The 14,592-nt window shown below is 38.8% G+C and overlaps 1 protein-coding gene across 4 annotated transcripts in view; it reads right to left on the bottom strand.

The window, feature by feature from the left end:
- Positions 1-535: 535 nt before the first annotated feature.
- LOC124092080 (zinc finger protein 709-like) overlaps positions 536-14,592 on the bottom strand; it is a 33,427-nt gene continuing 19,370 nt past the window's right edge. For 2 of the 4 annotated variants that reach the window (XM_046443387.2, XM_058579053.1), the window contains 2 exons: positions 14,517-14,590; positions 536-3,926 (listed from right to left, as the gene is read on the bottom strand). In XM_046443387.2, coding sequence (XP_046299343.2) covers positions 3,868-3,926; positions 14,517-14,590 — 133 coding nt within the window. In that variant the 3' untranslated portion in view covers positions 536-3,867. Of the gene's footprint in view, positions 14,591-14,592 lie in introns of all 4 variants that reach the window. The other 2 variants (XM_058579052.1, XM_046443386.2) reach the window with 2 other exon arrangements.

Raw genomic sequence — 14,592 nt, 5'->3', positions numbered from 1 at the left:
GTTTCCACAAAACTAGAAAGGCCTACTTCTGCTGCTCCTGCTAGTCTTCGTGTCTGTCCCTGCCCATTTGGGGAACTCGGGAATGACTGGCCTCATCTGCTTGGATCCCCAGCTCCTCACCCCATGTACATTCTCCTCAGCGCTCTCCCTTAGGGACCCGATGAACATCTCTTTCACTGTTCTCAAGGTGGCCCTCAACTTTCTCTCTGGCCAAAAAAAGCATCTCCGGACTGAACTATGGTGAGCAAGTCTTCTTCTTTATGACCATGGCAAGTTCTGATGGCTTACTCCTGGCCTCCATAGCCTATGACTACTCTATTGCCATGTGTCACCCCACTGTTACTGCATACATATGAGCAAACAAGTGTATGTTAAGATGATTCTGGGGTCCCAGCAATTCACTGTCTCTAAATACAAAATAAAAAGAATTGGGAATGTGGCTCAGTGGTGAGCGCCACCAGACTAAATCCCCAGTACAATATATTGTAAGGGTCCGGCAAAGCGTCGAAGAAAGAGACCACCAAGTGACCACTCATGCAATTGGCAGAAGGGGATTTATTGATCTAGCATGCTAGGGCTCCATGCCCACTCAAGAAGGGAGAACAGCCCAGAGCCCCAAGCAGGGGCTGAGCACTGCTTAAGTACACTTTTTTGGGGAGGGCAGGGATTTTGCATACATCACAGTCTCCTTTAACAAATCATCATACACCGTGGGAAAATCAAACAATTCCTAAACATGATTAGTTCATTCATTGGCGGGAACAGGTCAGGCGGGGGTGATAGGTCAGTTCTAAAGTGGGGTACACAAACTGATTGGTTTAGGCCCTGCGATGCCTACGTGCGAGACCACACAGAGCCCTTCAGTTATTAAACAACCAAGAAGTCAGGGGAAATATTTACTGGGTGGTTCCAAGCATTATCTCAACAGCTACAGGAATTTCAGGTTTTGCAGGTAGCACAGAAACCTAACAATACCTAATCCTTTACATTTTAACTCAGGTCTTGCAGCTTAGAAACTTTACAATGCCCGGTCTTTTACCCTTTAACTTCAATTTCTTTTACCCTTACATTCCCCACTCCTTTTTTCTGACAACTTTTAATCTTAAATGTAATGCATCAAGATTATTGAAGGGTTATACATTTCATGAGTTGTTTTGTGTTCCCTGGAATCATTTTCAGCATGGCCTCCATTTTAGATTTCACTTGGTATTAGACCCCGATTTGTCTAACTACACTGACTACCTAACTTTAAATCTGGCTTCATTCCCCCCTCTAATTTGGGAACTCCTCACTGCTGTGAGGAAGGGGGGCGAAGAGGATCTTTCTGGCTCCTTCAGGCTGAAAAGGGTTGGTGTGGGGCAAGCAGTTTGGAGTCCCCCTTTAAAAATATCGGGTCTATCGAGTGGTCCACGATAAAAGTCCAATTGAGAAGTATTAGGCTGGAGGGCCATTCGAGGGATAGGTGGTCTATAAGAGAAACAAGAATTCATTAGTACTGGAACCAGACTGATGCAGCAATAAATGTCACAGCACAGGAATATGCCAATGAGTATAATGGCCAAGACAGAGACTAACAATGTTTTCCACCAGGAAGTACCAAGAACCAGGAGCTAAGATACTGTTTCCACAACAAAGTTGCTGAGGACATGGCTTCTATCTGAGCATGTAAATCTTTAAGGATATTTGTCACCTTGCCAGAAATGTCAGGGATGTAAACACAACAATTAACATTTAGGTTTACAGATGTCCTTTCCCTTAAGATATAGTCTAATAATTTAATGTCATCTGATCTTGTAAAACCCTTTTACTAGTATGACCTCTGTGTCTAATAGAGAAACCTTTAATTCTGTTACTTAGGGCTGGATGACCATACTAGCAAACACCAAGCCTACCTGTGTAGGTTAGGAATATCTGTGGGCCTTAAACTAAAAACTACTCTGGCAGTTCCTTTTAATAGTTATCAGGCATTCCTGTCTGAGAATCTCTTTTGTAGCCTCCAGTTTACTTATTTTTGGAAGTTACATTTAATTATTATTATCATTTAAAATGCCCAGTGTCCCGACCAGCAGGACACATCAACGTGGGCCTTGAACCTAGGTGGGGAGGAATGAAGGGACAAGAGACACAGAAGGATGACAGCAAGACAGGAGTTCTGATCAAGCTGCAAACTTTTATTGTTCACACAGGGGTATTTGTACGCTGGGGATGGGGAAGCTCTCTTATCTGCAGTTGCTGGATGTCTGCACAAGGTGAGATAACCGCAGGATGTTTCAGGAAGATAGGTGGCTGCAGGATGTCTCAGGGAGATAGATGGCTGCAGGGTGTCTCCCAGGCAGGATGTCTCCCAGGGGGCTGTTTCTTGTAAGTGTCAGGCTATTATTTGAAGGAGAACTCCCTTCTAGTCCCTGGCATCTCCCCCTTACTTATATAAAATATTTGACCATACCTTATCAGCCTGTGTCTAATAGAGAAATCTTTAATTCTGTTACTTAGGGCTGGATAACCATACTAGCAAACATTAGGCCTACCTGTGTAGGTTAGAAATAAAGGCCTTAAACTAAAAACTATTCTGGCAGTCCCTTTTGATGGTTATCAGGCATTCCTGTCTGAGAATCTCTTTTGCAGCCTCCAGTTTACTTATTCTTGGAAGTTACATTTAACTATTATTATCATTTAAAATGCCCAGGAATAGTAGTGTTTTGGCTTTGACTGTCTTTGCTAAGTGTTTAAGATGAAGCAAGTCAAACTGACTTTTGTTTCTATCTATTGTTAACAGTCAGCTGAGTTTCCCTGGGAGTCCTCGGGGAACTTACAGCAGCTTTTCAGTTCTGCTAGTGCCATTTGCGCTAGGATGGGTCCAGGCATTGCTTGACCATATGGCTTCCCTCGGAAGCATCAGGGATGTCTCCCTTTTCTGATGACCCTCCTCTTCACAGCAAATGCACTGATTGGCTTTCTGTCCTCCATTGGTCTCATTAATCTCCCTGTTCAGGAGGTTATGTGGCCTAGAGTTGCAGAGTTCTTTGGAGAAGTCCCCTATTCCCTGACTCAGACTGACTCTGAGGGCAAGAGCCAAATATTGGTTTTCTTGGCCCTTTTAATTTAACTTTAATTTTAGAACTTAATCTTAAACATTCAGCAAATAAGTTTTAATAGCCTTATATAAAAAGTACTGGGCTTTAATGTCTATCTCTCTATCCTGAAGATGATAACCCCTTATCTTAAATTAACCCAGGTTGTGTGTTCTTAAATCAGTACCTCTGCAAAACATTAACAAGCAATCCTTAGACCACCTATAAGCAAACTACAAACTAAAATTAACTAGGGTAAAAACATATTTAGTTTATATAATAGCTACCTCGAATTTTGGCAGGGTTATACATTATAATCCCCTGTTTGAGATCCTAGTAATCTTGGCAAAAACCAACTTTTGGACATAACTTTAAATGTACTGAAATCTGGCCTACTTCTTTCATAGTCTCAGGCTCTTTGTAAATCTTAAGTACTATAGTTCTGAAGCTGATCTTTGCTTTTTAGACATCATTTTACAAAGCTTACATAAATTGTTGTTCAAGTTTACATGAATATTAGCTAACACAACATAATATCACATCTGAAACATGAATTAAAGGCTGAAAACTTTTAAACTTTTATAGAAAAGTAGCAAAGTACTTTTGTGTTTTACAATAAAACCTTCACACAGATTAGGCTCTCATTAACTTAAAAATACATTTAAATTGTATCTCAGTGTAGAAGTAACATGGAACTTTACATATCTTATTGATAACAAGTCCAGTTATAGAACACAAATGATATAAATAAATCTCCAACATGTTTTTCTTTTAAGCCTAAAATTACCATACAACTTCAGAACACCAGCTTGATATAATGCTCTTTTGAAGCTTCTACCTTACAGACTTGTATACCTGGAAGATATGAATTAATAGCACCATAATTACATTGATGATTTTATATTAACCAAGTTTAACTCTTAAAGAAATAATCATTACAATATTGAAAAATAACAGTTGTTGTATAACCATAGTTGTATAATTTTTAATTTCTTTAAGATTACTTGTTCAAAAACTTACACATATAACCAATTTACACAGACCTTTTTTATCACTTACTTAAACCCTTTTGTTAACTTGATCATATAGACTTTTTTATCCAGAAACACATTTTCCCTCTATTAAATCCATATCTAGAACTTTTTAGTTTTTCTTTTCCATCTGTTAACCTTCTTTTTTATTCACATTTTGAAACAATACTTGTAAATTTCTGAATTTAAGCAATTATTTCATAGACATCAACATTTTATTACGTTTTATTTTTGAACACCTAGAAAAACTTATAAGCTTAATTTTAAAGACATCTTTACTTTTATCTGTTTACCCAATTTAAATTGAACCATTTGAATCACGTGAATCAAAGATATTTGGATCTGTTTTTTTTTTTTTTTTTTCTGAGCGCTCCTCGTATATCTGCCAATTGTCATATAACTGCATGATATATGGACATATACACATATAGACATACTGACATACAACACATAACACAAATGTAACACATACACAAGGCCTTGTAGCTGTTTTTTTTTTTTTCAGGTGAAATCTCCATTGCAATGTTTAAAAACTCCACAGTTGATCAAAAATAAAACTGATCAGAAAACATTAACTTGCCTATAGGATAAAAAAAATACAGAATCTAAGAAAAGCAAGAGTCCTAAAAAGATGACTGGCCAGTAATTAGTATATAAGTATATATACCATACAATTTACTTTTTGGTTTGGTCTTGTTTGAGTTCAGGTAAAAAGACACTTTTAAGAAAGGGGCATCTGTGGGGATGTAAACTTAAGAAATAAGCCTGTGAGAAGGGTAGAACATCCTTTTAAATGTTGGCAGCACGGTCTTCCATCTCCAGATGATGATAGTGAACCTGTATGGGCTTAGAGGCCAAAATATTAATCTGTTCTTTAATAAATTGTACCAGCCTGTTTATAATGCAGGGTCCTATGGACACCATTAAAAGTAAATCCAACAAAGGGCCTAATAGTGGAAGAAGGTAGGGTAGAAATCCATTAAGCCCAGTCCAGAGGGGATTTTCAAATAGTTCCCTTCATCTCTTTTCTAAATCTTCTTGAAGCTGCTTAATTTTTGTGCGTACTATGCCTGATTTATTGGCATAAAAGCAGCATCTTTCCCCTAAGGCCAAGCAAATACCTCCCTGGTTAGCTGTCAGCAAATCTAAGCCTCGTCTGTTTTGAAGGACCACTTCTGCCAGGGAGTCTATTTGGTCCTGTAAATCTTTAATGGTTCCTGATAGAGTTTGTACATCCTCTATAAGTTTTTGAGATAGGCGATGGTAAGAGTGTATAGCCGTGCCTAAGCCAGCGGTACCTGTGCCCACAGCAGCTGTTATTCCAAGGCTGGCAAGGAGTGGTAAGGCCTGTATTGCCTGCCTGTGTCTTTTGACTAAAGTGTCTAGGCTAGGAATGGGTAGAGGTTCATCTCCTGGGACAATAGTTATATCAGGGAGTAATAAGGCAAGAACAGAGCCACCGGTCCAATACGTTGGAAGCCTGGGGAAGGCTGAGTTTCCTCCACACATAAAAACTGTGCCATTGGGGGGACAAAGAGATGGGGTGGGTGAGGAATAATTGTTTACTGTTGAGCAATTTCCAAAGGAAGTAACTCCAACATCAATACCATAGGTATTATTCTGCATCGCGCCTAAAAGACATGATGTAAAAATGCCTATAGGCTGTACTTTAAAAGGAAATCCGGATTGGCATGTATTATCATTGTCTATAATAGAATTAATAGGAACTGCCATAGGCATGATTGCCCCTGTTTTCATGCAGAGCCAGCAATCACCAGCAAGGGTGGGGTTGGAATTATTAAGCAAGGAGAAGGTAGTTTCCAAAATATCTAATGTATTGGTATCTAAATCTGGGAGCTGGGATTTAGGCAGCATTAAGGGATGATATGTGAGCTCAGGGATTTGGGGTTTCAAAAGTTTGATTATCTGAAGATGCTTGACAGCATCAGTGGGTCCTCCACCATCAGAGACCCCTGTAGGGGCCTTAATGGGCCAGCAGGAGGGTTTACCGACAGTGCCTTGGCATCCAGCTGACTGTAACTTGGTGTATATGCCTTCTCCTCCCTGGTCAAAGAGAACGGGAGTATAGTGAATAGTGGTCCCCTCTGCTGCATGAGTTTTAGTTAGAGTGGCTTCAAAAAATTGTTCTCCCTGCTTGTTAACACAAATTGAGGCTGACACATAACAAGAGACATGCATCGCCTGGGTATGCGTGCAAGTTGCAGAACAATTTTGGAGAGCTTTACTTGTACTGGGGGAAATAATCTTTGGCTTGTTAACACATACCCATTTAGGCTGATGGTCAACCTCGGCACGGAGGTAAGCCACCTTAGTCAAGCAGTCAGCAGTCTGGGTCCAACTAGTGGGAGCCTGAGTCCAAGATCCTCCCTTGCATTTGCAGGGGGGGCCAAAAAGGTACTCCATGATGTTGGAAGGTGGAGGGCCAAGGCCTCCGTGTACAAACCTGTTCAGCAGAAGTGCCTTAAGCAGGATCCTCACACAGATTGTTGGCTGCATCTGCAAAAGAGGAAAATTTGTCCTCAGGGGGAGGGCCTCCATCCCTGGGTTGAGGTAAGTCATTAACCTGTTTAACCAGGTGTTCTGGTAACCATCTTGGGGCTGCTTGCTCTTGGTCCAAAACAGAAGCTGAGCCTCGTTCCCAGATGAGGACAGGATCTGGGCCTTTCCATTTATTTGTAAGGGGATCGCGCCACATAACAGGTGGGTGAACAGATGCCATTGTCTGTCTGCGGCCAAATGGCCTTCACTGTCTAGGGTAAGAAAATTAAGGGCAAATAATGCATGGTTAAGGCGATCCCAAAATCTTTATATTTTAGAATATTATCCTTTAAATAGGTATCTCTTAATTGCCTTTAAAAAAATATGATTAAGGTTATTTCCTGTGTAGGGAGCAGTATATAAATCTTACTGCATTTTTTATGGACAATAGATCTAGTCAGAGAACTTACATAATAACAATGAATTTTTAAAGTCTGTAAGCTTTATTGTTTAAAATTAATATATAACTTTAATTTGGAGAACCTTAGTCTTAATAAAATGTTGTGTTTTTTTTTTAAATTTTATGATTATCTAACAAACAAAATATGTAAAAATTAGTATCTCAGTGTCTTAGAATCAATTGATTTTAGTCTCTAAGGACAATTGTTAAAATCGGATTTAAGTTAGTAGTTCAATATACTTAAATGTTTAATCAACAATGTGAATTTATTTACCAAAATTAATCTTTGTCTTAAACAGTAAGAATTATTAGGCAATAAGGATCTTTCTTTAAAGAAATAAACTTACATTTTAATAGGTGCTTATCATGTCAAAATATGGACAAAATCTTAGCTCACATTAGTATAGTTAAACTAGGAAAAATAGCCTGAAATACCCTTAAATTAATTATAGTCAGTTTAGTATATATAAATCTCTTTTTTTTTAATCGTTCTAACTTTTTACATCATTTGTTTAGATAACAATATAAAAATCTGTTGTTTAGATAACAATATAAAAAAAACCCTAAGTAAAACTTAGGAAAATACTTTTATCATTGAAATATGAATATAAAGACCTTGTTTTACCCAAAGATGATTTCTTTTTTCTTTTTAGGATCCATGTGTGCTTTTTCTTTGTTGAAGCATCTTTTTCTTTTAGAAAAATTTTTTTTTTTTTTTTGGTTATACTTGGAACAATTTCTGAAAACCTTAGAATCTATAAACAAATTATTGTACTTTGATAAGAAATATCAATGAAAATATAGTTAAAATCCTTAGATATTTTGTAGACATAATTATAATTATTTATCATCTTATGAGTTTGAACAATAACTTTGACAATTAGAAACTACTTGAAGATTGTATTTTCACTTAAAAGCACATTTATCTCAAATATCTGTAACTGAAAAGGCAGAGTATCTGATAAATGTAAATATAAAACATAATTTATGGGTTTTCTGTTGAAGAAAAACAATTAGGCAAATATATATTAACTAATTAATTAGGCATGTGCTAATTATTTTATAGATTAACAAATATAGGTTATCTAAATATCTTAAAATATATATATTAAGAATAAGAACATAACTTAAATTGTATTAATTTTATGTAACCACATGGTCTTAAAATATTTGGATCTATTTTAATTTATTTTTAACTAGGAGTGCACTCTTCTATGTGACATCACTTGATGTAACTGAAATAAAATCCTTGTTGAGTATACATATTTATTTTTTATAGTTAGGAATGAGAATAAGGATTTTTTGATCATCACAGGAACATTGCCGGCTTTGTTCCTGTGGCGAGCAAATGCATCCTTATAACCTCCAAAATTAAGAGTAAAATATAAAGAAGCATGTTTGATATCTCTCATCAATAGAACATTATTTAGTAACACAACTATAGAGAAAAGTCAGGTTATTTAACTCAGAACTAACTTAAATTTAGGGCTGCAACATAGAAAGCTGTGGAATTAAATTTTGTCTGAAAAAGATATCTTTCGTTAGCATTTACAGGTAGGCATTCTAAAAATATAGGCTCTGAACAGCTCCGGTAGAAATCTGAAACACAGTAGTACAGATTAGTGGCTGGAAGGCGGGACTAGAAGTCCTGTCTGAGTGACTGTGGAAGAACAAATCGGAAGCCCACGAAAGTGTGGAAGGTGGGACCAGGAAGCCTGCTCTTCCGGCCAGTCACCCCATGGTTACCATGGTGATGCAAACAACATGGAGTCCGCTGCCCATTTTCGGGGCAAAAGTTCCCCAAGTTTTCCTAGCCAATTGCATTTTGTTTGATTTTGTCTGCATTTTCCCCCGCCTGGCCAAGATCTTACCGCGGTAGCAGCTTGTTCTGTCTCTGCAACCTGCGGTTGCAGCTTGTGTACATCCTGCACTTTTTTCTGTGACACGTGGGTGCTCCAAAGGTTTTTTAGTAGCAAACGCTGGCATTACCATCAGATCTTAAGTTAGTCTGTGTTTGGCATTTAGGTCAAGTAATTCAAGGATTAAAAGTACTGTTGGCCGCAGGGGCTAGGACCCCATAGCGAGCAGCAGCGGCTAAAATCTCTTGTCCCCAGCTGCTGAGTTATAGCCATTCTGATTCATAGGACAACCATGTAGTAAAAAGGTCCGTACATACTTTCTGAGTATTGACAAAAACAATAGAAAATTGAAACTTATTTCTCTCTAGGTAAACATCACATTTTCTCTCCCTTTTTCTCACTCTCCTAGTGCAAACTTCTAGAACATAAAGGCCAAAAAATATCTCTTTTTTTTAAAGCTTTTTTTTTTTAATTAATTAGTTTCCAGTAAGAAAAGGTGGGAACAGGCACCTTTTCTGGGCCAAAGGATTCATAATAATCTTTTAAACAGTCTCCAACTCTAAGCCATCTTTTACCATCAATGATCCCTTCAAGGGGAAACCATGGACACAATTCTCCTATGTATGAAAAGAATAATCTTAAGTCCTTTTTCTTAACACGTGCCCCCCGTGTCTTGAGGGCTTCCTTGAGGCCTGACAAAAACAACTCATGTGACGAAACTGCTTGTCCCATGGTGGGTCACTCACCTCCTGGATCTGTCTCTCGGTCGTGTCTGCCGATGCGATCGCGAGCTCCCGCTTGGCCAAGTCTTCCCGGAAGACCGTGTTCACCCTCAGTCAAAGGCTCGAGCCCCACACTGGGCGCCAAATGTCCCGACCAGAAGGACACATCAATGTGGGCCTTGAACCTAGGTGGGGAGGAATGAAGGGACAAGAGACACAGAAGGATGACAGCAAGACAGGAGTTCTGATCAAGCTGCAAACTTTTATTGTTCACACAGGGGTATTTGTACGCTGGGGATGGGGAAGCTCTCTTATCTGCAGTTGCTGGATGTCTGCACAAGGTGAGATAACCGCAGGATGTTTCAGGAAGATAGGTGGCCGCAGGATGTCTCAGGGAGATAGATGGCTGCAGGGTGTCTCCCAGGCAGGATGTCTCCCAGGGGGCTGTTTCTTGTAAGTGTCAGGCTATTCTTTGAAGAAGAACTCCCTTCTAGTCCCTGGCAGCCCAGGAACAGCTGTGTTTTGGCTTTAACTGTCTTTGCTAAGTGTTTAAGATGAAGCAAGTCAAACTGACTTTTGTTAACAGTCAGCTGAGTTTCCCTGGGAGTCCTCAGGGAATTTACAGCAGCTTCTCAGTTCTGCTAGTGCCATTTGCGCTAGGATAGGTCCAGGCCTTGCTTGACCATGTGGCTTCCCTTGGAAGCATCAGGGATGTTTCCCCTTTCTGATGACCCTCCTCTTCACAGCAAATGCACCGATTGGCCTTCTGTCCTCCACTGGTCTCATTAATCTCCCTGATCAGGAGTGGCCTAGAGTTGCAGAGCCCTTTGGAGAAGTCCCCTATTCCCTGATTCAGACTGACTCTGAGGGCAAGAGCCAAATATTGGTTTTCTTGGCCCTTTTAATTTAACTAATTTTAAAAACTTGATCTTAAACATCCAGCAAATAAGTTAACAGCCTTATATTGAGAGCACTGGGCTTTAATGTCTCTCTATCCTGTAGGTGATAACTCCTTATCTTAAGTTGACCCAGGTTGTGAGTTCTTAAAGCAGTACCTCTTTAAAACATTAACAGGCAACCCTTAAACCATCTATAAGCAAACTACAAAACAAAACTAACTAGGGTAAAAACATATTTAGCTTACATAATAGCTACCTTGAATTCTGGCAGGGTTATATATCATAATTCCCTGTTTGAGATCCTAGTAATCTTGGCAAAAACCTACTTTTGGACACAACTTTAACTGTACTGAAATCTGGCTTACTTCTTCCATAGTCACTTTTACATGTAGTGAGATGGGACAGAGCCTTATCTCAAGTAAGGCAGGGCTCTTTATAAATCTCAAGTACTATAGTTCTGAAGCTGATCATTTTACAAAGTTTACATAAATATTAGCTAACACAACATAATATCACACCTAAAACATGAATTAAAGAAAGGCTGAAAGATTTTAACCTCTTGTAGAAAAGTAGTAATGTACTTTTGTGTTTTGCAATAAAACCTTCACACAGATTAGGCTCTCATTAACTTAAAAATACATTTAAATTGTATCTCAGTGTAGAAAGTAACATAGAACTTTACATATCTTATTGATAACAAGTCCAGTTGTAGAACACAAATGATATAAATAAATCTCCAACATGTTTTTTCTTTTGAGCCTAAAATTACCATACAACTTTAGAACACCAGCTTGATACAATGTTCTTTTGAAACTTCTACCTTACAGACTTGTATACCTGGAAGATATGAACACATTAACAGCACCATAATTACATTGATGATTTTTATTAACCAAGGTTAGCTTTCTAAATAAACAACATTACAATATTGAAAAATAACAGCTGTTGTTTAACCATAGTTGTATAATTTTTAATTTCTTTTAAGATTACTTGCTCAAAAACTAACACACATAACCAATTTACACAGACCTTCTTTATCACTTACTTAAACCCTCTTAATTACTTAATCACATAGACTCTCTTATCCAGAAACACATTTTCCCTCTATTAAATCCATACCTAGAACCTTTTAGTTTCTCTTTTCCATCTGTTAACCTCCTTCTGTTCACATTTTGAAACAATATCTGTAAATTTCTGAATTTAGGCAGATTATTACATAGACATCAACATTTTATTAGGGTCTTTTTGAACACGTAGAAAAACTTATGAGCTTAATTTTAAAGACATATTTACTTTTATCTGTTTACCCAATTTAAATTGAATCATTTGAATCATGTGAATCAAAGATATTTGGATCTATTTTTAAATTTTTCATGAGCGCTCCTCATCTGTCAATTGTCATATCACTGCAGGATATATGGACATACACACATACAGACATACCGACATACAACACATAACACAAGTGTAACACCCTTGTAGCTTTTTCAGGTGAAATCTCCATTGCAATGTTTCAAAAACTCCACTTATCAGAAAAACATTAACCTAGGTCTGTAGGACCAAAATCATGAGCTCAAAAAAATACAGAATCTAAGAAAAAGCAAGAGTCCTAAAAAAAAAGATGACTGGCCAGTAATTAGTAAATATCATATAATTTACTTTTTGGTTGGGGTCTAATCTGAGTTCAGGTAAAAAGACACTTCTACTCTTTTTTTTTTCCTTGAATCTCAGATCTGTCCTCTATTGAGCCCCAGGCTTCTTCTATTTGCATATCAGCTTAAGTCCTGGCTGAGGTCTGGAAGGAACTGGGAAGACTGGAATTCTGAGCAGAAACCTCATGCCTAAGGCATTTTAGCCATAAGTCACAATTTCCACATTTGGAGCTTGAAAATTATGATGCAAGTTTAAGATACAATTCTCAAAATTTCATACCTTTACATCTTTCTACACTAGTAAAACTCACTCACACAAAACTGAAAATAGGATCTTTTTCTGATAATATAAAGGCCACCATCAGAGGAAATTCCCTCAGGATCATTAAGCTGCTTCCTTTGTTCTGAAGGTCGTAAAGTAGTACTAAGTTCTACCATGTATATCCAAAATTAAGCTTTAAAAATTCCCAAGACTGTTGCTAATTAATGTCATTTCAATAAGCCAGACCAATGTTTTAATTTAGCACCCCCACCCCCCCCCTTTTTTTTTCCTGAATCTTACACACTGAGGGGAACAGATATCATATCATAATTTATTATCCTTGCCCAGGTTAATGCACTGGAATACCTAGTGAAATTTTCTCGGGCTACCCAGTTCAAAATTGAAACTTTTTATTTTTTTTTTATCCTAAGTATTTAAGTTTTCCAGCATGAACTATCTGAAATCAAACTAAACAATTGCTTAAACCCAACTTTTAACTGCAAGATAGTGCAATGCTTTAGAAACCCATTCAGATACCAGATTGTTACAATAAAAAAAAATCATCTTTTAGATACACATTCAGTCAAGATCATCCCCAAGAAACAATCTATAATATCAACACATTACTGCATTCATTGTCCCTTTAGTTAAGTAAACAGAGGTGGAGTAATCCTTAAAGTGCAGGTAAGGAATGAGGGAGTTCCCCAGAGCAAAATGGCTCTGGCAGCTGCTGGGAGCCTCTCAGCCCCACCTTTTACATCCAGGATTAGTTTTGCGGGTTTGGTTTGACCCCAGGCACCAGGTATTTTTCACATCTCCTAACTTTTCAGTAGTCAGCTTCCCCAAAAAAGTTCATCCTCTGCTTGCAGTTGTTTCAAGTTTGAGAAAAGTGTAAGTGAGATATCAAAGTTTTTAGACCCCAGGCATTTCCCTCTGCAGTGGGCATGCTCAAGCCAACTACGGGAAGAAAAGAAAACACTGCTTCCCTAATCTCGCTTAACAAAGGGGGGTAAAGTTTATCAAAGTTCTTTAAAACACATCTAAGAGAGGTGTAAAAGGTGAGAACAGAAAAGCTGGCAGTTCTATTGACTTTTGGTCCCTCATAGGAGAAGCATTAGGTTAAAATTTAGCTAATGTTACTTCCACACATCTAAGGCAGTTTGGAATTTGGGACTCTGCATCAATCCAAAGTAAAACAATGCCATCACACTTAACAGAGACACAGACAAAAAGACACACAAAGATCATCATGCAGCTCCCGTTTGTTCACACCCCAAGATCTACAATCTTGTGACTCAGGGAGAATGGAGGGAAAAGGGGGATGAGCAGAAGGATTGAGTGATAGGATCTTGGGGGAAGGGGTCAGAGTGGAGGCAGGGACCAGGAAAGGCTTCAGGGACAGAGGCGTGGAATGGCTTTGTCCCATACTGGGAGTTACTCAGGCAGAGACAGGGACAATACAAACGTGACACAAACATGGACACACAGTAAACGTTTAACACAAATTCAGACGCAAAGATTAAAGGCAGACAGTGAACTCAACCTGAGAATAAAAGTAGCCGGCAAGACCTGACGGGCTGGCAGCAGAATCCCTTCTCACCGAATGAGGGTCCATCCGCCCCTCCCCGAGTCCTCCAAGGCGTCCCTTGCAAGGACGTGGCCTGTGGCTTCAGGACACGTCTGTCCACCACCACCAGGGGGAGCTCACGCTCTCCACTGGCAGCCACTCTGCCAACCCAAACTGAGAAACCGAACCTGAACAAAAAAGCTCTGAGAGCTCATGCTCTCCACTGAGCCAAAAACCAAACCTTACCAAAAAGCTCTGAGAGCTTACGCTCTCCACCAAGCCAAAAACCAAAAAGCTCTAAGCGATTGCAAAGGAAAAACAAGAAGGAAAAGAAGGAGAAGGAGGAGAAGAAGAGGAAGAAGAGGAGGCAGAAGAGGAGGAAGAAGAAGAGGAAGAAGAGGAAGAGGAAGAGGAAGAAGAAGAAGAAGAAGAAGCAGCAGCAGCAGCAGCAGCAGCAGCAACAGCAGAAGAAGAAGAAGCATCACCTTACTTACCCCCTAAAGAAGTCCGTTGGGGTCTCCTTGTCTGGCGATGCGCAGTTCCCGGCCAATGCACCAAATGTAAGGGTCT

The sequence above is a fragment of the Marmota monax genome, unplaced genomic scaffold (genome assembly GCF_021218885.2).
Source record: "Marmota monax isolate L192 unplaced genomic scaffold, Marmota_monax_Labrador192_F-V1.1 WCK01_AAM20220418_F8-fsc00168, whole genome shotgun sequence".
Lineage (NCBI taxonomy): Eukaryota > Metazoa > Chordata > Mammalia > Rodentia > Sciuridae > Marmota > Marmota monax.
The sequence above is the reverse complement of the archived record's forward strand: the minus strand, read 5'-3'. Positions and strand labels throughout refer to the sequence as shown.